The sequence below is a fragment of the Sciurus vulgaris genome (genome assembly GCF_902686455.1).
Source record: "Sciurus vulgaris genome assembly, chromosome: 9".
NCBI lineage: Eukaryota > Metazoa > Chordata > Mammalia > Rodentia > Sciuridae > Sciurus > Sciurus vulgaris.
Genome location: NC_136469.1, coordinates 32,235,136 through 32,261,611, shown reverse-complemented (window position 1 = coordinate 32,261,611; position 26,476 = coordinate 32,235,136). Strand labels below are relative to the sequence as shown.

General features: G+C 39.6%; 1 protein-coding gene across 2 annotated transcripts in view; it reads left to right on the top strand.

The window, feature by feature from the left end:
- DCHS2 (dachsous cadherin-related 2) overlaps positions 1 to 26,476 on the top strand; it is a 260,418-nt gene that overhangs the window by 117,499 nt on the left and 116,443 nt on the right. For both annotated transcript variants that reach the window (XM_079152922.1, XM_079152921.1), the window contains exon 3: positions 13,926 to 14,157. In XM_079152922.1, the coding sequence (XP_079009048.1) occupies positions 13,926 to 14,157 (232 nt within the window). The remainder of the gene's footprint in view (positions 1 to 13,925; positions 14,158 to 26,476) is intronic.

The window sequence follows — 26,476 nt, the reverse complement described above, 5'->3', positions numbered from 1 at the left end:
AGACTTTAAAAATGTATTCTTAATAGATCTGGGTACAATTATAAAAAGGCCATCTAGAAATGAATAACCAGCTTAAAGCCAATACCGCCCCAGTCCAACACCTATTTCTAATTAGCTGGATTCAGAAGATCTTATAATGATGTGTAGAAATGGTTATCTTTATACAAATTGCATCATTTGTTGCAGGAAGGGTTTTTTCTTTTTCCACAGTACACTAATTAGGAGCACTGAAACGGAGAAGGAAAAAAATCAATGCAATCAATTTGAACTCCCTTGCTTACTTCCGTTTCCATGCTCTACAGACTGACCCCCTGAAGAATGGAGTCCCTGCTGTATCATCCAAGTGTCACTTTAACCACCCCATCCACAACTAAAGTGTCCCAGACTGAACACATGGGATGCATATTTTCCCCCAACCAAGAGGCACATTATTTTTAAAGATAATTAAGAAAGTGTTTGCAAACTGTTAGGGTTTCCATGTGGTGTTAGAGGTTATAGCCTCTAACTAAGCAGTGAATTAATCCCCCATGGGATTAACTGAGAGGTAAGTGGAGGCAGGTGGGGTGTGGCTAGAGCAAGTGGTTCTGGGGGCGTGGCTTTGGGTATATATTTGGGTCTATATTTGTATCTGGCGAGTGGAGACCTTCCTTTCTGCTTCCTGATCACCATATGAGCCACTTCCCTCCACCATACTCTTCTGGTATAATATTCTGCCTCTCCTGGAGCCCCAAGGAATGGAGCCCGACTTCTGTGGGCTGAGACCTCTGAAACTGTGAGCCCTCAAATAAACTTTTCCTTTCCTACAATTGTTCTGGTTAGGTCTTTCCATCTCAGTGGTGAAAAACCCGATTAAAACGCTGACCATGGACAGCTTTTGCTAATTTTTAGAAATCAAAGGTGAGATAATTTTTAGGTTGATGATATTTGATGAGTCAGAATATTCATTTATTAAAAAAATTCTTGTTTTGTAAAAAGAAAGCACTTCTAAAAAGAAGGACAAAATATTTCTATTAGACTTGAAACAGCCTCCCTATGGGTGGTTTCAAATTCTCACTCTCCTCTTCGGGTAATCCTAGCTTTAGTTCAGTGAAGAACTTGCTTCTCAGAGAACTACCCTCAGCCTCCCTGTTTTAATATAGGTTTTCATTATTATTTAAATATGGTAAGGACTACAGATCAGGACTAACTACCATTGGAAAAAAATAGTTAATATTTGTAGGGAACTTTCCTCAAGACACAAAGTTCTAAGTAAACCAAACAGTCTGGACAGAGAAACTGAGGTAATGATAAAGACTCGCCATAGAATGAACGTCTTTGTAGCTGTTAAGGCTGAGTCATGAGCTGAGGGAAGGCCTTGCTCATCAAGCATCACAGCTTGCTGTGATGTGAGCTTGCCCGCGCTGCCTTGCCTCATACTGTGTCAGTCCTTTGTCTCAGACTTGTTGCTTGGCAGAATTACTTAGGCCTACTTGGTTTGTTTACATTATCTTGATGTATAGTTCACCTACAGGCTGACTCTGTTATGCTTTAACAAGAGTGTTATCCTGATTGGATGATGTGCCTATATATGTCTTGTACTATCCTAAGTAAAATTAGATCTGTGCCTTCAGAGCCCGGTCTCTGGTGTTTGAACTGGGGTAGACACCGTACATCCTCACCCTCAGTGGGACCCCTAGTCTCCAAACATCAATGAAGATTCACAGAGTGCAAGAGGAAGGCATGCCACCCTTGTGCCACCATGCCACAGGGTGGTGGAGCTGTGCAGGGAGGGAGAAGATATGCATATGGTGAAATAACCAGGTGGCCAGGAGGCCTAGGGAGAGAGAGCGCACACTGTGAACGCAGCATTTCCTGTGCTTTCCGGGATGAGCAAGGCAGGAAGAGCAGTATTAGTATTGACTGGTTTGAGTGGTTTCAGTACACTCTAGGACATAGAGGCTTAACTAGTTGTCTTGTACTTGATCCTGGGATCAGAGCAGGTATATAAAAGCTTGATTGGGGTATGGGCTCTGGATGTTGGTTTGCTTTTAAACAGTGAGTTGTTTATGATCCCTAGGACTGGGCTAAGCCTGGGGAGGGCTATCCTCCAGGGTCATCAAGACCCCAGATGTTAAAGCCTCAGAATACAAAATGTAGGAGATGTTTTTAATGCCCTGCTGTGGGGTGTCCCCAGGAAGAAGAAGACTAAGGGCTCATTGGAGCTCCTGGCACATTGGGGCTATACGAAAGAAAATCTTTGCAGCTACCTTAGTTCAATACCAACTTATTTTGACTATCAGCCATACGGAGACAACTCAACTTAGTCCAGGTGTAGCGTCTTCAATCCTCACAGGAAGCTTTAGTTTTGGCACAGGCTACGTTAACACTTTCTTCTCCTTAGGGTGAGGCTTCATGTTGTCCCTGACACGCTTCACCAGCACTGCTCAGTCCTGGGTGGACAGTCCATGAACTCTTCTTTAGGGACCACTAACAGTCGCTTCATTCTCCTCCGGACTTTCCTCTCTGGCGTCCTCCTCCTCTTTGTATTTATCTTCATTTTCTGCTTTTTTTTTAACTTCATCTTTATTCTCTTCCAAGTGTGGAGTCTGTCTCCTCTAGAAGTTCTTTTTTTTTTTTTGTCTTTGATAGTTTGTTTCGTTTTATTGCTGAGTAGTATTCAATTTTTTAAAAAAATTTAAAAATTTGTTCTAATTAGTTATACATGACAGTAGAATGCACTTGGACACATCAAACATAAATGGAGTATAATTTCTCATTCTTCTCATTGTATATGTAGAATCATACTGGTCATGTAGTCATATAAACTATAGGGTAATAATGTTCCATTCATCCTACTTTACCCCCACACCTCCTTCCCTCCCTTCCATCCCCTCTGCCTAACCCAAAGTTACTCTCTTCTTCCCTAGCCTCCCCCACTTACTGTGAATTAGCATCCACATATCAGAGAAAACATTCAGCCTTTGGCTTTTGGGGATTGGCTTTTTTCACATTGCATGATAGTCTCCAACTCCATCCATTTATTGGCAAATGCCATTATTTCATTCTTATTTATGACTGAGTAATATTCCATTATGTATATATCACATTTTCTTTATCCATTCTTCTGTTAAAGGGCACTTAGTTTGGTTCCATAGTTTAGCTATTTTGAGTTGAGCTGCTACAGACATTGATGTGGTTGCATCACTGTAGTATGCTGATTTTAAGTCCTTTAGTTATGATCCAAAGAGTGGGTTGGCTGGGTCAAATGGTGGGTCCATTCCAAGTTTTTTGAGTGATCTCCATATTGCTTTCCATAATGGTTGCACCAATTTGCAGTCCTACCAGCAATGTATGAGTGAATCTTTTTTCCCATATCCTCATTCAAGTCTTCCTTTCTTCAATCTTGTGGAGATCAAGGCATTAAAAGTCCCTGAGATTCACCTGCTTCAAACATGCCCCGTAAACATAAAGCAGCGCATGTTTGAGCCAGTGTGGCTCCAGTGCCATCTTCATCCTTCAGAAGACTGCCACTGGCTTCTTCAGAACCATGTCCAGCTTTCCAACTGGCCTAAGGAAAGGACACTCATATAATGGTGGTGATGGTCCCATCTTCTATGATGGCCACTTTGGCCACCTGTGTGATGACCTCTCCAAACTCCTTCTTGCTCTCTATTAGCTTTGGGCCCCATTTTTTTTTTTTTTTTTTTTTTTGCCTCACTTGTTTTCTCTTCTCGGACCTAGGTCCCTCAACTGTCCTGCAAACCTGCAGTCCTGTTACCACAGAAGCACAGGTCACTAAAGATGTCATTCTCCAGGTTTTCTTTCTCATCACAGACACCCCCAAACAGCAGTATCTGATAATTTAGGTCCTGACTTTAGTCTTTGGAGTAAACTTTAATCCCAGTCTACACTCATTTACCTTCTCCTTCCTCAGAGGAGAACCAGGTAAATGCAGCACATGTTTGTTCACATCTTTCTTTATTGTTTCCAGCACCTTCGTAGATGTTGGTATTGCCCATGAAAATGATGGACATTTAGCAACCCAGTCTGGGTGGAAACCCAGACCCTCATGTGAACTGCTTGCTTTACCCAATACGGTTAAAGGTATAAGTATCCCTTGTTCTCTCATGGAGAAGGAATTAGCTGTTTCTTCTAGGCTTTGCTCTGAGTCCACTCTGACTTTATGGAATGCTTTCACTTGCTCCCAGGTCTTGGTGGCCAAATGAAGGATCCTGGGTTCCATGTAGAGGTAGAACTTGTTTCTACTGGGAAAAGAAAACTCTGTCACCTTTAGAAACCACCACCTGGAAAGCACAGTGCCTTGAAGTAGATTAGGAATTTCAACTTCGGGCCAGGTGTCTTTCTGACATTATAGATGTAGAGCTCATTACACAAACATGTATTTTGGTTATCAAAAAATTCACCTCTTGGGGCTGTAGCTCAGTGACCGAGCACTTGCCTAGCCACCTGTGAGGCAGTGGGTTCGAACCTTGGCACCACATAAAAAATGAAAACAAATAAAATAAAAGTATGCCGTCCATCAACAACTATAAAAAAATTTAAAGAAAAATTCACCTCTGAGAAGGATCAATTCATTGAGCTTATATAAAATGACATATTTAACCTTGACAATGGTGGGGAGCACAGAATTTCTATGATCCACTTATCTTTAGCATGGATTGTTTGGAAGTAGGTTGTCAGACCTTTAAGATCTCCTCCTTCCCTGAACACCTTCTCCATCCTGGTGGCTGCCTCCTTCTTGCTCCGCTACCCATCCTGTAAATGTAAGGTCACATGGAGACCCAAGGAAGAAACTGTACCTGGGAGCCCTCCAAAGTATGTCCTCATGGGAACAGGGCTTGACCTGAGGAAGGGAGGCATCTTTAAGACAAATTCTAGAAGAATCCACCCCTTCTGCCTATCATAGACTTTAAACAACTTACTCACCTTCATCCTGTTCATCTAAAACTGCCTCTAACATTCTTTGTTTCCCTTGGGAAGTTCCGAAAGAAAGCCACATATGTGCTTTTATGTTGAGTGTGTGTGTACGTTCACACAAATAATGTGTGTATATACATATATACGTAAATAGGTATAGATACATATGTACATATTTTAAGTTATCCAGTATGCAGCATTATTGTGCAATCTTTTGAAATTCTTCTGTGATAAATTGTGAGTTTCGACAGGGTGACCTCTGCCTCTGTCACAATTATTCTGTGCAATATCTACTAGCTGCGAAGCAGAAATTCATCATCAAAAAAGTCAGAAAAGATGAAGATAACAATGTTGGTAATGACTCAGCAGGCTGAAAACAATCTAGATTGCACCAGAAGAAAAGATTAACTCAGACAAGATATGTTAGGTTCGAAATGTTGGAATTCAGGCCATAATGAATTTATTTAAAACAATAAACTAACCCTTGACAGAAGTTCTTTAATTTTACATAATCACCTTGACAATCTATGGCTTTTTCTCTCTTCCTTTCTCTTTCTTATAAATGTCCTATAAGCCCTTGATAGGAAAATTGCTGGAAACTCATTTACTGGTGGTTCCTAAGAGATTTTTATCTGTCAATAGAAGAATATTTCTTATAAAATAACCCAGATGTTCTTGGCTTCTTGGCTGCTGCTCTATTTATCCTTGTGATGACTGTCAATATATTTTTTAACTCCATCACTTCTTGTACTCAATTGATACTACTTCTGAAATATTCTACTTTTTTTTTCTGTGCCTGCTGCTGCTATTTATCTCACCCACAGTAGCCATGGTGAAGAGGCTGTAAAATGAAATAATGGCATCAAATAATTGGCAATCATGTGGTTTTTCCCAATAAAATTCTATAATATAATTAATTCCATCCTTATATCGAATTTTTATTTCTTTTTCCCACGTATTTTCGCCAAGTGGGGCTCTCATTTTTGGTGCATATATTTATTCACATTACCCCCACATTTTTTGCTGAATTCTGGAGCTGAAACGTGTCTGAGATAAAGCTATTTCAACTTTATCTCACCCCTCTAGGTTTAACAGAGGAATTTGTCAGATTAACAATGTAAAAGGTAAATTGACTCAGCTACTCACTGGTGTTTACATTAAAGACAAAGTTGGCTATTAAAGTGATGCTATTTAGTGTGTGAGCAGTACAGATTGAACCCCAAAAAGCAAACTTTCTGAGTGAAGGGCACATTCATTTTAATTCTAATAGCTTATGTAATCTCACTTTCTAAACAGTGTGCAGGTGCTTATTTCTCTCTGTTTCGTTGATTACTGTCCCTTTCCCATTTCAGGAATGCTCAATTCCCTCATGTTTTCTATTTAAATTTTTCTGCACTATATCTGAAATGGATTGCCCACCATTCTTTCATATACTTCGAAGATTAATTCTGAAATGTCTTAAATGCCACTTTACTTCATTCTTGTCTCCAAGAGTTTAACCATCTCTACCACCCATTACTATCCATACTCTCATTTGCACCCTGCTCAGTTCATGCCTTAATTTGAAACTGACTTCTACTCACCATTTCTGTTCTTCCAAACTCTTCTATTATATTTTCACCAAAGTTCATGGTCGATCACTTAGTGAAATCTCTTATACACTCAGTCGGGTCTCTTTCTGTTCCTTTATCTCCTTGCCCTGATTGAATATAGTTTGAGGATACCAGTTCTTTTCTGGCTTCTGAAAGGGAAGACCAGAATTCCACACATTAAAAGCCAGGAGGTAGTAAGATGGGACCCTCCTGATGCCGAAGTCATTTCTACTCCTTTCTTGAAAAAACACTTTGTTTTTGAGGTTCCTGTTGTCAGACTATATCACAGAAATCCCTTTTTGTTGCTGTCATGTTTTAAATCCTTTATCACGTTGGGATTTTTCTACCTTGCTCACAGTCTTCCTTTCACCACTGTATTTGTCAGCTTTCCATCACTATAACAAAATACCTGAGATAATTACACTATAAAGATAAATGGTTTGTTTTGCTTATAGTTCTAAAGGTACCAGTTCAAGATGGAGTAGCTTCATTGATATGGGCCTCCTTCCAGACAGCACATCATGGCAGAAGTGAGTGGTGGAGCAAATTTCTTACCTCCTGAGTCAAAGAGGGAAAGGCCAGGATCTCACAGTCCCCTTCAAGAGCACATCTTCAGTGACTTAAGGATTTCCCACAAGGCCCTACTACCTAAAGGTCCAGAGCATCTCCCAAGAGTGCCACCCTAGGGACCAAACATTTAATGCATGGACCTTTGAGGCCATTCAACAGCTAAACCATAGTAACCACTGTTCCCTCATCAATCTTGGAGCTTTTAATATCTATAACTATCCTACACTCAGAATATCACAATTCCTTGACTTTCTCATTTGCAAAGATCATCACCTAATTACTGATGGTGAAACGTCTGAAATTTTGATTTCAACCATGCTACTTTCTAATAAGCATTTTTATCTTCCTGTATCATTTGCTGGGGCACCACTAGTCCTAGCAATAATTCTTCCATATGAAGATCACTGGTTTATTACCCATCATTGAAGTTATTCAGTTGCAAATGCCCTTCCATAGAGCTCTCCTGGTAAAATCATAGCCCTGTCTAAATCAACTCTTGGCCTTTTCTGCAAGTGCATCTCAGCAGGCAAATGTGCCTGGAGAAGAGGAGCACGTCTGCTTGAGAGAGGAAGGTGGACCTTCCTGCTAGCAACTCTACTCACCTACTCGTTTACCAGTTCCTTCTCTGCTTCCCTCTCTATTATCATATTAGAGATGTCCCTGTTTGCATCAGAAGCAAACCTCCCTAGCACTCAGGGTCAGCCTTCTTACTGTTATCACTTCTATAATCATTTTTCTCTATTACCTGCCTTATTAATTTCTTAAACTCTCTTGAATGACTCCCATAAGCATTGCAGAGCCTTATAATAATCTCTTTAATAATCTTTAAAAAAACCAAACTCTAATTTCATATACTTTCTTAGAAAATCATTTTATTCCTTTTTTTCTCTTCCATGGTAAATCTACTTAAAGTAGTTGTCCTTGTTTCCTCACTTATGAACTTTTTTTGATGGATTCTTCCTTCCCTATCTTTCCAATAAAGCTGCTTTTATCAACAGGTTTTCAGGTGTGCTATATCCTGGCATTATCGATTCATTAATTTTTAATTTATTCAACCTTTCAGGGAATTTAAAAATATTCTTTGAGTGCTGCTCTGCTTGGCTTTGTTGACACCCCAAATTACTGCTTTCTCTTTACTAAGTTGAACCCTCATTTTTCTTCACCTTTGTTCATAAAACTTAAGACTAGAACGGATTGACATAGAAAGCTCACTAGGATGCAAACCACAGCTCACACAAACTAAGAGATGTGAAGAATAGATATTAATATTCTGCTCTTCAGGAGTCCCAGAAGGCAAGAACAAAGAGAATAGAGAGTAGACAATTGCCAAAGTAGAAATAACAGCAGAAAATTTTCCATATCTGCTGACTGCCCCCAGGCAACCTCCTGGCTTCAGAGACATTGTTTGCTTTCAAGCCTGGAGTTTTCCCCAAGTACTCCTGCCTATCACAGCATAATTTGAGGGCATTGGGATTCGGGTAGGTTGCTTAGGAGTTTCTTCTTGTAATTTAAAAAATCAAATGATTAAATCAAAGTTATCTCTGACTTGGTAGAAAGAGAAAAGGTAAAAAAATGATAATAAATATTCACGCATGAGACATTATTAGTTACCGATTTATGCATAACAAGTTATTCCTGAATTTAAGCTTAAAACAACAACCATTGATTATCTCATGTAGTTTCTAAAGGCCAGGAGTCTGGAAGTGGATCAGCTGGGTAGTTCTGGCTCAGTCTCTCATGATGCTATTTATCTGAAGTTTCCATCTGCTGGACAGAAGTTTTGTAACATGGCCTAGGGAAGTGGCTCTGTAAGGGGATAGAGGACATGAGTTTAGATCAGCTTTCCTCGCAGTGTTCAGTGGGATACTGATTTCCCAACATGCACCTTTCAAACAGGGATCAGTGTTCCAGAAAGAGGAGTGGGTGTAGGGATATAGCTTGACGTGACCACAGCTATCTTGTTTGTAGCATCATCCCAATGCCTGTAAGACAAACGAAGTTGTTCACAGTTGGCCAAGCATCTTGTGTACTGGCCACTGACACACAGACTGCATTTCAACTGACTTTGGACATGTAAATAGTTTTTGAGGAAGGCCAAGGACATTCCAGTTGGCAGCAGCCCTCTTTTGTCTGGCTTAGCATATAAGTCCCTTCCTCTTGTCTCGGGGTGTGAGGATCTGCCCTTGCTGAAGAAGGGCTTCTTTCCATAAGTCCTCAGTAAATTGCACCGTGTGCTACCTTGGATCCATCTGCCGGTTTCTTTCACCTCATGGCCCTTCTACCTTTGGTGGCTGGTTCTCATACACCAGGACTGGGTTTCTCCAAAACACTGCAGTGTTCATTCCCTCGAGAAATGTGCATACAGAAGGCTCTGAGAGAAGTTCCCAGAAAAAGAACCCATCTGACTTGGTGAATTTGGCATTTCTCTACCTTTTTGACTAAGGAGTCTCTTTATTTAATAATTTTTTAAAAATACATTTCCTTACTACCCAGGTGTCTCTTTCTAAAACATAGATTCGATCACATCACTTCACGAATGCCAGCAATAGTGGCATGTGGGAGTTTAGGGACAAAAAGTTAGTATTTGACTCTTATTCTTTTATATTTTATTTTTGTGATATTTTTTAACATAAATAATATATCAGCACAGCAAATAGACACATGATTTATTAACAAATAGAAACATATGCATTGAGGGCATGCACACCACATTTTTTTACTGAAGGTGAAATCAAGTTTGAGACAACTCCATTCTTGGCTTCTGCTGGTGGGTGTAGTCTGTGTAAGCTAAAGGTCTCTGCAGCTGAGAAAGCCTCTTCCAATGTGAGCAGCTGATCACAGCAGGGGCTACCTGTTAATATCAGCTGGTCAACTCCGAAAGTCTCAGCCGACAAAGCCTGATTCTTCTTCACTACTATCCCGTGGTATGTTGACCTCCAAGTGGTGGGTCATGCCCTCCAGTGTTGCGACAGACCCTAATAGCTCACTCCTGGAAATGTCTTTCCAGGTTCTTGTTTGGCAAATCTGAAGAAGTAAATTCATGGGACAAAACAAGGAAAGAGTGATAGGAGCAGGATTTAGTGGAGCGTGAAAAATAGAAACAGAACTCTTGCAGGAGCAAGGGGGGATCCCGATAGGAGATGCTGCCTGCGCATGCTGGTCTAGGGGTTTATATTGCACTTGAGTCAATGCTTTTGTCCACATTTATACTAATCAGGGTCCAGAAAAGTGCTAATGCTATTGGTTAGTTTAATCCCACTCAGGTCTGCGCCACTTCCTGTTTTTCTGCTGATGGCGTGGGTGGAAGCAGGAGGTTGAGGTCAGTGGGATCCTGGATGCTTGGGGTTTCACCTGCCTTGCTGTGGGGAGCGGGCATCTGCACCAGCCCAGGCCTTCACGGGGTTGGGGGTGGTGACAGGTTGGCCCTCCCTGGCACAGCTCTGCACTAGAGCACCATGCCTCAACCCGGCGTCATGACAGGCTCCCTGCAACCACAACCAAGTTCCGCTTCTCTGCAGCAGTTAGAATGCAGCCTATCTTTCTCAGTATTTGAAGGCTGCCTTCAGGGTTGAAGTGGTCTCTGATCCGGTGCTCACAACTCAGGCAGGTTGTGCCTCTGTATCTGAATTGCTTGCCAGTCCTTAAAAGGAGAAGTTTTAAAAACTCATCTGGTGACAAAACTTATTTGAGATTACCCGAAGCTAATCATGTTCTTCAAATCCTTCTAAGTGTGGCTATTTGCCTATTTTGTTGCTCTTGTCATCCCAGACCCTACTATGCACTGTTACCTTTCCAGAATGGAAAGTCTTAATTCCAAGACAAATCTCTCTGACCCCAATTATTTAGCTTGTAACATCTTATATTTGATGATTATTAGCCATTACAAATGCTTTTGTTTGTATCATGCCACTCATTTCAATGGCAGGCCTGCAGATGGTCCAGCTTCAGGAAAGAGGTGACTTGGCCTTGGACTGTCTGACTTTCTCAAGGCCTGGCTGCTGGCACAGCCAGACCAGACACTGAACCCAGTCTCTTGGCTCTAGATTGTTCTGCTCTACCACAGACCTAGTGACACCCAGTCTGTCTTATAGACTGTGAGTTCCTCAAAAGCAGGGACTCTGCTTTCCTTTTATTGTCTAAGATCAAGTCCTTGCAAAGCCCAATCCTTAGTATAGTCTTTAAACAAGTCTTACAGGAAAGGTAGAATTTATGCCACAGCAGAATTAAAGAACCTCAATTTAAAAAAGAAGTCACCAAGGGCTTTGAGGATAGACGAATCTTTGTTCTAGTTGCAGATGTGCCATTTATAGTCTCCTTTACCTGGAGCAAGTCACAAAGCTCTGTGCTTCAATTTCTTATCTGTGATAGGAGGAAACCCACAAAAACCTTAAAAAGGGAGATCATAACAATTTTTAAAAAATATGTAAGCTACACCAAAAAACATACCTAAATGGTTATTTAAAAAGGAAAGTACCCCCTTTGATGAATTCAGCAGGTAAAAAAAATGAATTTGTAAAAAAAGGGAGACTGAGATCTCTATTTTCTTTGCAAACTTCTGTGACAAGTTCAATCACTTTGTCTGACATTTGCTAATTTTTTTTTACAGCATTGCCCAATTGAGGATGCTCTTGGAATTAAGATCTTTGTTCTTGAGGATCTTAGGGTAGAGAAATGTTCATTTCTTCATATTTTTGCCACTCTTTGGTACTTTGCTTATCTGCTTTCTCAGCCCCTCTTCAGCCCAAGAAGAAACCAAAGAGGAAGGGAATACTCAACTGAGAAGGTGGCTGTTTGGAGGAAATGTAGATAGAGGGTGTGTTGATGTTATGGATTTCCTGCTTGCTTATAGTCAGTCTGTAGCCCCCTCTTCCTGCACCTACCCAGACACCTGCAGGTTATTTAACTTTGCTGAAGGTGGAGGCCCATCTGCGTTGTCCACACGCAGACCAGAAGGATGGGTGAGCATCATTCTATTGCAAGCATAACTAGTCCTCCCCTCTCCTGTTCAAATTGGTAACTGGCAGGGAGGGCTCTGGCACTTGACTGAACCCGGAACATGGAAAAATCACTGTTTCTAAATATTTATTTCTCAATTCCTTTTTAGTCCCCAAAGCCTGGTATACATGGACCTCAGAATTATAAGAGCCATTTCCAAATTCATTGTCAACCTTGCCCAGAACAATACCGTCTTTCTTGCCTTGCCTCGCCCTCCACGCATGCGCCTCTCTATCCGCACAGCGGCGGCAGCCCTCTTTTTGTCTCGTGCCAAACCTTCTTCACTGTCATTCTTGTTCCTCTTTGCTCAGTGCCTCCCTGCCACAGCAGGAAAATGGAACAAAAAGAACAAAAGGGGGCGGGGGGGGGAAGAGGGGAGGATAAATAAGTGAGGAAATCCAGGCTGCTGTGACTTACCAAGGATTTTTGTCAAAACTGGAAAGTGTCAAAATGTACCAGATAGCAATGGAAAATGGGGCCTGAAAGTAGAAACAGATGTTATACTTTAAAAAAGGAAAAATTGCAGGGGGCAATGTTCTTCTATTTTGTTTGCTCCCCTTCTCTTTGGTTTTACTCAGAGGAACACAAAATCAACTGTCTGAGATCCACTTCTCACTGCTTTGTGCTCTGTGTCACCCTTCTTAAGCCTGAAAAATTCAGAATTCCAAAGCGGTTGGGCTCCAAGGAGAGGGAATAAGTTCCTTCACCGCTCCTCTCCTTGTTCGAGCCACGGTCCACTCCTGGCTTGGTGTTCCATGAGCATCCTCACTGGGACCTTTCTTCCACCCTTGCTGTCCTCCAGTCTGTTCTGAGCACTGCATCTGGGGACAAGAGTTAAGAGCCAAGGCAAGCTGGGTGTGGTAGCACACACCTGTAATCCTAGCTGCTTTGGAGATGGAGGCAGAGGGTTGCAAGTTCAAGGCCAGCCTGGTCAATTTAGCAAGACCCTGTAAGTGTGAAGCTCAGTGGTAAAGCACTTACCTAAAGTGCATGAGGCCCTGAGTTGAATCTCCAGGACTGGGAAAAAATATTATATATATATATATATATATATATATATATATACACACACACACACACACACACACACACACATACACACACATACATACATACACACACACACACACACATATATGTCTATATTTTTGAAATGACCTGCCCCTGCTTGACATCAGCCCCACTGCCTCCCTTTCTGTTCCCGAACAGGTCACAGAGAGCACACTGCCCTCCTGCCACGTGGCCTTTGTACCTTTGTACCTTTCCTCTGCTTATTAATCTTCCAGATAACTGAAGTCTAGCTCTTCATATATGTCTATGCTCGAATCATTCATACCTTGGAGTGACATTTCCACTGGAATATCTGCCTCTGATACTCCTTCCCCCTTTTCCTTGGCACTTACTAAATTCACTTCAAGATTATTTTAGAGATAAAAGTGATTTTAATTTCATTTCAGACATCAGAAAATCTTTCACTAAATCTCTTTGGCCTCTACTCTGAGATTTTTGCTTATGAGCTCCTTTAATGGTAACCTCATTCCTCTTTAGGAATCGGCACTGAAGTATGAATACATGCCATCACATAGGAACTCATGTCAGGATTAAAAGTAAAATGAAATATCCATATGTATGTGTGTAGATAATATTATATTTCAAGTAGATAATATTATATTACAATACTTTTGGTATTCTTAGATATTCTAGTCTATGTGTATGCATGTGAGAGCATAGATGTGTATGTCTGTATATGTGCATTGATATTTTCTTGTTTCAGAGGTCTACTGCAGGATCATTGTTGATTATTCTTTATGCCAGCGTTCGCTCATTCATCACTGCTCATTCATCCTACAGGGTGGACTCAGTGCCCAAGCTTTTGTCCGTGTGGAACTAGAGGATGTGAATGACAATCATCCTGTGTTTGACCCGTTGACCTATGTGACAAGCATCAGTGGCCAGACCCAGCCGGGCACTGAGATCATCAATGTCCACGCCATGGACAGGGATTCTGGGATATATGGCACAGTGGCTTATGAACTCACTCCAGGGGACCTGTCATCCCTCTTTACCATTGACTCCACCACAGGTATGTGATCGTGGGACAGTTTTTTCCTCTGGTTGGTTAAGTTTCAGCTTAACTGCTTACCAATCAGAAAATTGGAAAAATGAAATTTTTTTTAATAGCAGAGATGTTGTAGGATTCAACTTTCCAGAAGGCACTGAGGTACAGTGAAACGGACCAGTACTTTGTCATTAGCTCCCACCTTTGCTTCCCACTGATTTCATGATCTTTATTGGGCTTAGTTTCCTATTAGTGCTAATAGTACTTATGTTGCAAAGTTGTTGTGATGACCAAAGGCAATAAATTACACAGAAGCTGTTGGTCAGTGGTATATAATTATTTTGCAAATGTCCATCTCCCTTATTCGTATGAACATGCCATCTAAGGGGGACTTAGCATCATTTCAGTGTCCTAATTGATGATATCAGTGCAAGGAGACTAAGTAGATGCTAGGTCTGGTTCCCTTTCAGTCTTAGGCTCCTTTTTTTTAACCTAAACTCCTTTCATTTCTCTAAAATGGTAATTACATATCTACCAAGGAAGCCCAGTGAGCAGACTGAGTCTTCTAGAAATAATAAATATTTCAGATGTCACCTTCCCTTTCCTATTACTTTGCTGTTAACAAAATGATTTTTAACATATTTGTTTATAAAAATCAAAATTCCAAGTAGATGATATTACATTATAATACTTTTGATATTCTTAGAGATATTTTAGTCTAAAACTGAAGCGACAAAAAAAAAAAAAAAAAAAAGAATTTTTTTCTTCTACATTCCTTTACGCCATCTGAGAAATATGTAGAATGTGCTTCTATTGTAACGGGAATGATCCTGCCCACGACTGCAGTAGACTGTATTTTCTTATTGGATCTTCACAAAACCTTTATGTCAACCACATACATTAGAAACAGATAACAAGTTACTCAGGAAATGTGATCTACTATGTCAGTTTGTCCTCTCTCAGCTCTCTAGGTAGGTGAGTCACTGCTGCTGCCAGCAGAGTGTGCTTCATCTGGCTCGTGTGACGGGCTGGAGGATCAATTGTTTACACTGGCAGTCTTTATAAGGCAAACTTTTCCTTGCTTGAAATAATCCACTGACGTGGACTCTGTGCCATTTCAAAGATCAGAAGAAAATACTTTTGTAGGAAATTAGTCTGCTTATCTCGGCTTTTTCAAATTCATCTTAACTGTGGACCTTAAATGCCTGTCAGATCATCAGGCCCTGTAGGGCACTTGCATTACCAAAAATATATAGGACAGCCAGTAATCACGGTCCAGAATCTAAGAGCGTTCAGCAGACTGTTTTGAAAAGACATCAACACGCTCATCATCTAGTTTCCCCTGGAAGAATGAGCTGAACTGTATTCTGTTTTTAGAAGCGATCTCTGTCGTGGTACTGGCCCTATCCTTCCCTTACTGGCACCGGCTACAAGACAAATGCCATTGTTAATCAGGGAGAACACTTTTTATGTGCGTCATTATCTAGGGAAAGCATCATAGTAATTTTTTTTTTTTTTTTAAAGACCAAATTTGTAATGGAAGTAACCTTGAGTTACTGTTGTTGGCAATTTCGATGCCCATGAATCTAGGTGGGAGGCATTACTCAGGCCAACAGTGATCAGAATTTGGTCACATTTAATCACAACTCAGGAGGGATTCATGAGACCTGCTAATGACTAACTTTAACCTTTAGAGGAAAATGAAGCAGCGCGATGCCTAGCTTTGGGAAAGAGTTGTCTAGGGAACCATCAGTCTCCAAGTTGAACAGTTGAGCTCCAGAAGTCCCTCTGTTGAAGCTGAGAACACAATGTACATATTTATGGTGTCTCAGGTATGCTCGGTTACATGTCCACATCGCAAACTGATTAATACAAGCTAATTAACCATCACCTCACCCACTTAAGATCTTCTGTAGTGAGAACATTTAAGATCTACTCTCTAGGCAATTTTCAAGTGTAGAAGGTTATTTTTCATTATACTCATCGTATTCTACAATAGATCTCCAGATAAAATGTCCTCTTTAAAGACTAATGGTATTCCATTTATATCTATATCACATTACTTTATCTGTTCATCTATTGATAGACATACTGGTTTATTCCATATCTTGGTTATTGTGAATAAAACTGCAGTGAGCATTTAGGGCAGATATATCTTTGTCTTACTGATTTCATTTTCCTTTGAAAATATACCCAGAGATGAGATTGCTATTGTTCACTTTACAAGGAAACTCTCTGCTGTTTCCTATAATGGCTGTGCTCCATCTTCTTATGTAATGATATTCTCAGAAAATAGAACAAGGAGCAGTATTGGAATATGATTTTCTTCTTCTGGATCCATTTCTTTTTGTTGTTGCTGCTAGTAATCCTAAAACCTGGTTTTCATACAGGCCCATCTCTACCAGGGCTGCCAATATAAAACTAGCCCTAACAAACTGTCTCTATGCATGGAATAAATAACACTTAGTAATAATTAAAAAGTGATATAAATCTTTATTAAGGACTCCTAAGAAATTGCATGGGAATTTTATCAATAACACAGAACAAAACCTAATTTGAAATCCTCCTTGTGAGTAACAGTATCACAACTGATCCTGTGGCTGGCAGACACTACCAAGCTCTATGTAGCTTACCTGTCTAAACAGTGTTTTTTTTTTTTTTTTCTCTTTTCTCCTTACTTCCCTTTGTCTCTGGATTTATTATTTTCTTTCTTTTCAGTGGGAAGTTTTCAAGCTAGCCTTGGTACCTTTCAATTATTTCCCTTCCTTTTTAATTTGAGCTCTTGCATAGCTAGGTAGAGGAGCAATAACAGAATAAATGCAATAAATGCTCAGTATTCTGAGCATTTCTCAGAATACTGAGAAATGATGAGCCCATATATGCATTACCCCTTCCTCTTCCGTTACTTTAAAAATCTCTCATAGAGACTTTCCTGTCTTGGAAACCTTTGCTCACGGTTTCACGCATCCTTTCTTTCTGAGGATTTTTGTGCCAGACGTGCTATTTTAAAAGCTTACATAATTTGGATCACGGGCTCATGTTTTCCTGAAGACAAGAGATTGCTCATTGATCTGTTTGTGCCACAACCAAGCCTCATGCATTAAAAATAGGGCTCTTTGACTTACTGTGTTCATCTGGGAAGAAAAATGTTTTGGAGAAAACTGGAAGGGGGCGTGTCCATGTCATGGTTATTTTCACTTGTGGGTTTATCTTCCTGTTCTGTTTCTGGTTTTCTAAGTTTGTTGTTGATTCAAAGAACATTTTTGCAAAATGCGTTTAGACATCAGGAGGGAGATATTGAATGGAGCCTTCGTTTCTTATTCGCAGTACGTTGGCTAGCTTTGATGTGGGCACAAAGCAGACCACACTGTTTGGAGTTTTTAAAGGAAGAAACACAAGAGGCATAGTTATTAATAGCTCTTTTTTTTTTTTTTCATGTATTTTTAATCCCATTTTATAAACTCTATGTAGATTTTTTTCTTCTATTTTCTGAAGTACTCTGTTTAGTATCATAAAGAGAATAATTCCTCAGCCTTTGAGTTTCTCCTATTTAGAAGTTTTACATTAAGGAGAAACATGACTTCTAATTCAGATTATTTTAAGGCGACCACAAATAGGCTTCAAGCATTTAGGTTGGTTGTTTTCTGTCACACAAAACTACCTTTCATTAGGGCAACCTTTGGCTAAATTCTTGTGGTTTGCTTCTTTTTTATGGTTTCAAGTTAATGATATAAAGATAAGTTGATAATAATTCTATGAAGAGTATAACTTACCTATTCAGGGGTAGAAATTGAAAAGAAGTCAGTCCAGCTGTGTGATGCATATTTTTTTCAATGCTTGCTGTGTACTGGGTGTTTGGAATCCGTCAGTGAAGAACAGAGATGAAAATTTCTGCTTACACAGAGCTCACAGCAAGAAGCTTATGAGGCCTAACCTATGGGCTGTTCTATGTTTAGTTGTGGTGTACACCAGATCCACGCTTAGCACTACAGAAGAACAAGTAATTAAAAGGGTAACAAACTGCCAGAGAAGGGCAGCTATACTTCTCGTTTGGTTGTCATCTATGGATTGTGAGGATTTTTGACATGGACTTGAAATAATGGAGCACAGACTCTGTTTTTCTTTATTTCAAGGGCAGATTCTTTCCTAAGTTAGTTTCATGGTCAGATCTCATACCATGTAATGATTCTTACAATTCTTTATGACTGCCACTTTCCTACATTTGACATTTTACATTCGCCTACATAGTTATTCGATTAACACCACACCTTGTTTCATAAGGGATATAAGCCTGCAGGTGTCAAATCATTGATGACTTTCTTTATTTACAAGACAGAGTCTGAAATTAATCATGAGCACCTAATGAATACGTGTTACTTTCATAGGAAGCAAAACTGTGTTATAGAATTTTATTATGAGTTTTTTAAGTACAAGATCACAGACTCACAGAATGGAAAACTTTACAAACAGCTGCCTCATTTAGTGGAAGAAGAAATTGACTCAAAAGGGATTTAACTAAAGATGAACTATTGGCTATGGCAGAATTGACCTTGAACTTTGTCCTAGACCTGTGATCCATCCCTGTACCCATCTCAGGCAATGATACTTTTCAAATTCCTTATTTGAGCCTTAATCAACTTCATGAGATAAACAAGGCAGATATTTTTATGTCCATCTGCAAATGAAGACACTGAACACCCTGAGAGTCTTAATGACTTATTCAAGGGCACCATAGTAAACCTTATACCCAAATTTATCTCCTGGATTTCCATTTCAGGACTTTTTCTATTGTTACAATTATTTTTAAACTGAAGGCAAAACAAAGATAAATATAGGTTGATTCAACTCAGTAAGACAGAAAAATGATCCCTCCTGTAACTTCCTGGGTAAGCCTATTCGAAATGATAAATTCATTATTGATTTTTATGATTACCTTGGGTGATGCAATAAATAGAATTTATTGGAATCTCTCAAAACATATACATTTTTCTTATGAAGCTTTTTAAGTTGTTAATATGGACTGGAATGTTGAAGCCATTCTAGTTCTTGCAACCACTGCAACTTAGCCACTGAGATTTGTGTGCAAAATAAATACTAAAATGTCACCTATTTTGTGAATATATTTCTGTATTCTCACAAACTGAGTATAGGAAAGACTTCATAACTATCAAGAATTAATAAGAAGTTGATATTGATATCCCACAGTTTTTGAGAAACCACATCTATGGGTTTTGTATCTGGTAAAGATCATGATTCGGTGTTTATTTTAACTTGTTACAACTATGCCATAGCTTACAATTTTAGTAATGACCTACAGAATATTTTCTAACTATGTATTTCCATCTGGGTTTAGAGTATTCCATCTTTTTTCAGGAAATCAGTTTTGCTTAAGTAATAGATAAGCATAATAGTAGATTAATATATACTATATGTAATATATGTGATAGATATTAATTGAGAGGATCTTTGTCTTTAAGTTTTTTTACTAGACGATCAATTTAAAAAATATTTCATCCCAGCAATTTTCTCTGCTCAAATAAAAAGTGACAAGATGAAGAATATAGACATAAATAGTGCACATTATAATTGGTATGTAAATCCAAACAGTCATTAAATCATAAGATAACCAGTGCTCTGTAAATTAATCAATGTCTGTATTTTAAAGTTGGTCCCTGCATTAGTGGTTAATGATAATTTGCAAAAAAATAGTGTTGTACAAAGTATTTAAACACAGTGTCATAAATTTTGAGTTGATAAATATATAGGCAAAGGCATCTCTTCACTTTATTTGTGATTTTATTATATATATATGTACATATATATATATTTAAAAAATACATATGAATGATACATGTTTTCTGGCCCCTCCACTTTAATAGAGAGCTCAATCTATTTAAGATGTATTCAAATATACAATTTTTATTTGTCAATTACACCTCAATAAATCTGACAGAAAAGAAATGCTGAATTTAAGCAAGAGTTTTCTAGTTCTTCTTTCTATTCAAATGTTTTTAAAAAGTGAATGTTTGAAATATTCAGTATATAGAAACACAAGCTTTATCCTAATACTTCCCTCTTCTAGGTGATAAGTATTCGTTCACAGAAATTTATTGGACCTGAATGTGCATGCCAAATACTTACCTCTCTTTGTCCTACTTTTCTTAGGCCCATAAGCTCCCTTTAGGGTCAGCACGTTTTTGAGATATATCTTCATATTTCACATACGATCAAGTCTGTGGGCCATAAGTCACACTGTCTGTCTGTCTGTCTCCCTCCCCGCCCCCTTTTCTCTCTCAGGTTTTTGTTTGTTTCGATTTTTAGTTCTGGGAATTGAACCCAAGGCCTCCCGTATGCTAAGCACATGTTTTACCATGGAACCCCTTCCTGAGCACTCTGTCTCATTAAGGTGGCTACGTTTGTATTCCATGAAAAGGAAACACTAAGGGCAAAACTTCATATATTGATAACAGTAATTAATAAAGAGAATGTAGGCTCCAGAAGAAAGCCAGGCAAGGTGTCATGGACCAGATGGGAGGTATGCTTTGATACTTGGTAGGAGAGCTCAGATTTGGGTGAGCAAATTGGAGAAGAATAGATGATGATTCCAGAGAAATGAACAACATAAATAAAGACATGGAGATGAAAAATCATTCAGCATTTGGAACAAAAAACTGAAATATAATTTTGGGCTGAGTCACCAAAGTACAGAGTAAATTCTAAAAAGAGACTAGACTTTATGAAGAGTTTCCAAAGGAGGTCCACCTTGTCAAAGGTAGGAAGGGTTGATAATTTTGGAAAGAAGGGTTGAAAGTCTGGAGAGAGCTCCTGTTGATTTATGGGTCCCCTAAGGTGGGGATCAGCACCTTATGACTACTCAGAGGACATAGTGTGCATCCCCTGTGGTATGGGGCTGACCATAGACTCAGCAGGCCCATGTCTGACTGTCACCTGAAAAATCTAAAGAAGAGAGGTTGGTATCAGAATAATGGAGGAGTTTCTGAAGTAGAAACAAACTGCACTTCAGGAGTTTGTGGAGCAAAAATAGTTTAATAATTTCTCCTGGATATGGAGCATTTTTGAGAGAGAGATAAGGAGTCTTTTTCAGGTTTTGTCTACAAAGGGCCAAAGATTATACTGCCATTTTAGGAGAAAAGGAAGCGGTAATGACCAGTCTAAATAGAGACGTATTCACCTCCACCAAGGCCACTTCAGATTAATGGTTAGAGACAAAAATTCTTGAACATATCTGCTATAATTTGGATCTTGAATGTCCCTCAAAAATCCAAGTATTGAAGGATTGGTTCTCAGCTTGTGGCATTATTAGAAATTTGTGGGACTTTAGGGGGGTGGGGCTTAGTGGAAGTAAGTTAGATCACTGGGGGCATGTCGTTGAAGGGGATATTGGGACCCAAGTCCCTCTTCTTCCACTCTTTGTTTCCCAGCTGCTACAAGGTGAGCAGCCTCTTCCACCATGTGCTCCTGTTATGATGAGCTATTTTACTACAGCCCAACAACAACAGGGTCAGTTGATCATGGACTGAACACCCAAACCCATGAGCCACAATAACTTTTTAAGCCGATTATCTCAGGTATTTGTAACAGTTATTAAAAAATAATGTAATATCTATAAGAGTGTTATGGTTTCGTTATTAGGTGTCCACCAAAAGCTCATATGTGATACAATAGAAGAAGGTTTAGAGATGGAATGATCGGGTTATGAGAACCTCAACCCAATCAATTAATCCCCTGAAAAGGATTAACCAAGGATGACTGTAGGCAGGTAGGATGTGGCTGGAGGAGGTGGGTCATTGGGGGCATGCCTTTGGGGCTCCTAGTGCCATGTCCCCATGTCGCACACTTCCACCATGATGTTTTACCTCACCTCAGGCCTGAGGAATAGCCGGCTATCTATGGACTGAACCTGTTTCAGTCAGCGTTTTCACTTCTGTGACTAAAAGACCCAACCAGAACAACTATAGAGGAGGAAAAGTGTATTTGGGGGCTCACAGTTTCAGGGATTGCAATCCACAGACAGCAGACTCCATTCCTTAGGACTGGAGGTGAGGCAGAACATCATGGTGGAAGAATGTGGTAGAAGGAAGTGGCTCACATGATGGTCAGGCAGCTGAGCGAAACTAAACTCAGCTCACCAAATATATACCCCAAAGGCAGGCCCCCAATGACCCAAGTCCTCCAGCCACGACCTACTCGCCTTTTGTTACCACTCAGTTAACCCCATCAGGGGATTAATTCACAGATTAGATTAAGACTTTCATGACCCAATCATTTCTCCTAACTAATATCCAAACCATAACAGAACCCTTCGAAAACATGAGCCCCCAAATAAACTTTTCTTCTAAAATTGTTCTTGTCCAGTCTTTTTTTCAACAATGAAAAAACTGACTAAAACAAAGAAAAAGTGAGTTTTAAACACTGCGTAGACTGAAAAGTGATGATGCTTGGTCATTATGATAGCGTTTATCAAGTTCAAACTTTCCTGCCTCCCCGCCCTCAACCCCTGGCCTCTTTCCCCCTCCCCCTTGCTTCAGTCCTTTGTGGTTCAGGAATTTGGTTTAGGAATTCAGCAAGTTGAGGCAGGAGAAGAGCTAAAGGAAGAGAGAAGAAGTCAACCACTTTTGACCTTCAGGCTCACTCAAACTTTAAAGTAAGCTTAGAGTTTTGATTATCCTGTAGTCCTTTCTGTTTTAATTATTAAATTGAAACCTGAAATAACAAAGTTGTAATTGGTTGATAGTCACTGTTGAAATTATGGAAGATTCCTGAGTTTTCACTTAGGGGCAGGAGAAGTACAGCTAGGAATGCACAAAATAAATTTAAATACAATAAAATAGTGTATCCTATGATTGCATCGCTTGAGGATTGTGTCTGAAGAGGAGAACGTGGGCAATGAACAGGAAGCCACCACGAGGGTGGGAGGATTTTGAAAGAATTGAAGAGCTTGACAGAAAGTTTGAACCCAACTTGTTACAGAAGTCAAGGTTCAATATGAGGGTTTTGAGGTTCTTAGGATATGATGAAGTGGTGTTTAAGGAGAACCACACTGGAGGCAGTGTGCTAGGCAGATTACAGAAGAGAAAATTCAAGCAGGAAAACTAATTGTTATAACAATCCAGGTTTAAAGTAACGAGGTTTGTACTTAAGGAGAAAGCAATAAAAACAGAGCAAAAATAAGTAATTATTTTAGAGGAAAATAATAAGAGAGTGGTGAATAATTAGATTAATGAAAGGGGATACATCACATATGACTTTTATATTTTATCTAAGATGATTGATGGTCCAGCTGGCATCAAATTGACAGCTGTCTCAGGGGAAGTGCCCCCTAGGAAAAGGCACGAGCAGTAATTCAGGTAAGCAGACAAAGGAAGAGTCTAGAATAAGGTAACTATTGAAATCATGAAAACATGAAGGAAGAACAGTTTTCAAGGAAACTCTGTTTTCATAAGTCACCATGGTGATTTTGATCCAGTTTATCAGGGACACCCTTTGAGACCTACCTAGAGAGATGCTTAGAAGCCTGAGGAAAAGGGAAGAGAGACCCCTGGAGAAATCTGAGGCATTATCAGAAAATGAAAAAAAGAAAACTATGATACAACCAAAGGACAGAATCAGAGGGTGAGGAGAACTCATGGCTCCGACAGATCCGAGTGCTAAGGAAACTGAGGGTGGTGACCACCTGGCAGTGTCACCTGTACCCTGTCTGCACACAGCCTTTTAGGTGAATTTCTTATACACAACAGTGGACTGGATTTATTTTCAAATATTTGTCTTTTAACTGGAGTATTGTGTCTATTTATATTTCTTGAAGTTTCACATTTTAAATCTGCCACTGGTTTTCAGTCTCCTGTTAACATATTTCCTCATATTATTTGTGATCGATCAATTGACTGACTATGGGCTTGGATTTTAATCTGAGAGAATCCTTTGAACCCTTGGGATGAAGGTGAGTTCCTCTGGAAAGGATTTCTTTTGTCCAAATGCCCTACAGATACATGAGTCCAGACATTATAAGTGCGCGTGTGTGTGTGTGTGTGTGTGTGTATGTGAGTGTGCACATGTACATGCGTGTGCATGCATATGAATGTGTGTGCTGGGGATAGAACCCAATACCTGGTACATCCTAGGCACATGCTCTGTTGCTGTGGCATACCTCCAGCACCAAGTCATTATCATTTTAAACCAAACTCAGGGCTTGAAAATTTTCACATCATCCTAACTTGTGAATTCAGGCTGCAAAAGAGCTGGTTTATGTTTAGGAATTCTCAAAAGGAATTTTTAACCAGGACTGTTTAGCAACATTTCAAGTCAGGCAATTTTCATCTCAGTCTACTGGGGATGAAAAGGTTCATTTCTAGCTCATCATTCAACTGAAATGTTTGTTGACTTGATTTTATTGGACAAATTCTTGAGATGTTCTCCATTCCTGGCTTGTCTCTCTGCACAAATTACTTTGGTCTTTTCTTCTGCCCCTAAAAACTCATTTAAAAAATAAGCTAAACCAAAATAAGGGGTGGGGGTGGAAATCCCATGGAAATAGAAGGGAGGTCAGTAGAGCAGAGGAAGGGGATTGAGGGGAAGGGAGAATAAATGGGAAAAAGGAAGAACTGCAGAATGAAATAGGAAATTGACCGAATTATGTTATGTTCATATATGAATGTGCCATGGTGAATTTCACCTCTATGCATATCTATAAAGCACTATTTAACAATTCATAGAACTGTAAATAAATGGAAGGAAGTCCAGTAGAGTCGAGGAGGGGGAATAGGAAAAGGGTGAAGGGAGGGATAGGGTAGAGTGAGGACTGAAGTGGAGCCAACTATACTCTATGTATGTATGAGTATGTCGAAATGAACCTCAATATTACTTATAACTATAAGCCACTAATAAAATCATTTTTTTAGAAAGTTCAAGGTCACTTATGTTTGGCAAATGCCCTGAAAGCCAAAGTTCAATTCAGTATGTTGTCTAATCTCTGGGTTCCTGACATCACTCAACAGTTTATCTTCCTTCTGTCAATGTATTGAAGCATATCAGAGAGTTTTTATATTTCATATAGCCCTTGCTTTCAGAAAGAGAGAGTGCCTTGTACTAGAAACAAATATTCCTTTTAGTGTTCTCTCAGTGGTGTCTATAAGTTGTGAGTTTCTGTGTTTATCTTATTTTGTGCATGGGATAGTTGATTTCACTCATATCATTTGGGTTCATCAAAGAGGCTCAGAAGAAGTTGTTCCTTTGCCACAAAAGAAGAACATTTACAAAGAAGACAAGTCAGGAAGTGTTCATCTCAACCCCTGACTCACTTGGAGAGAGTGGCTTCCACCTCCCAGAAGGCGGAGCTTACCAGGGAGTGAGGCTAAAGGGAGCTGTTGCTTTTTATGATTTTGGTTTTGTTGGTTTGGAGAAAGGTCCATATTTAGTCTTTTCTATTGGGGTGACTTGGGGCCAGAGGTGGGCTAGATAGGATTAGAAATCCTTAAAAGTCCATAAGGGAAAACAAAAAGCTAATGCAACAGATAACAATAAAAAACCTTTTATTTCTGGGCAAACATGGAGTCTGTTATGGTTTAGATATTAGGTGTCCCCTGAAAACTCTTGTGTGAGACAATGCAAGAAAGGATCAGAGATGAAATGATTGGGTTATGAGAACTTTAACCCAATCAGTGGATTAATCCCCTGATAGGATTAACTGAGTCATAACTGTAGACAGGAAGGGTTGGCTGGAGGAGGGAGGTGGTTGAAGGAGTGTCTTTGGGGCATAGATTTTGGTCCTTGTTGAGGGAGCTCTCAGCTTCCTGGTGCCACGTCTCCAGCTGCCTTCCTCTGCCGTGTTCTTCGGCCACGATGTTCTGCCTCACCTCAGGCCCCAAGGAGTGCAGTCTGCCATGAGTGGACTGAGATCGCTGAAACTGTGAGCCCCACAAATAAACTTTTCCTCCTCTATTGTTCTTGTCAGGTCTTTTGGTCACAGCCGCAAAAAAAAAAAAAAAAAAAAAAAAAAAAAAAAAACTGACCTGTGTGTGTGCACCTGTGTGTGTCTGTGTGCATGTGCATGTGAAGTTAGCTTACTCTGCATTCTGGTAAGTCAGAAGTTCCTGGTTACGACTGTGATTAAATTGTCTAATATGTATAATTCATTGAAATAGCAAATGTCTGGAAGCAATTGATGCCTTCATTTAAGGTTAAATATTTCAATAGCTAAAACCATTATTAAAGAAGAAGGCATTCATTTGGGAGAAACTACTTATGAAGGTAATATTTTTCAACCTTTTTAAAAATATTTTCTTAGTTGTCGATGGAACTTCATTTTATTTTTATGTGGTACTGA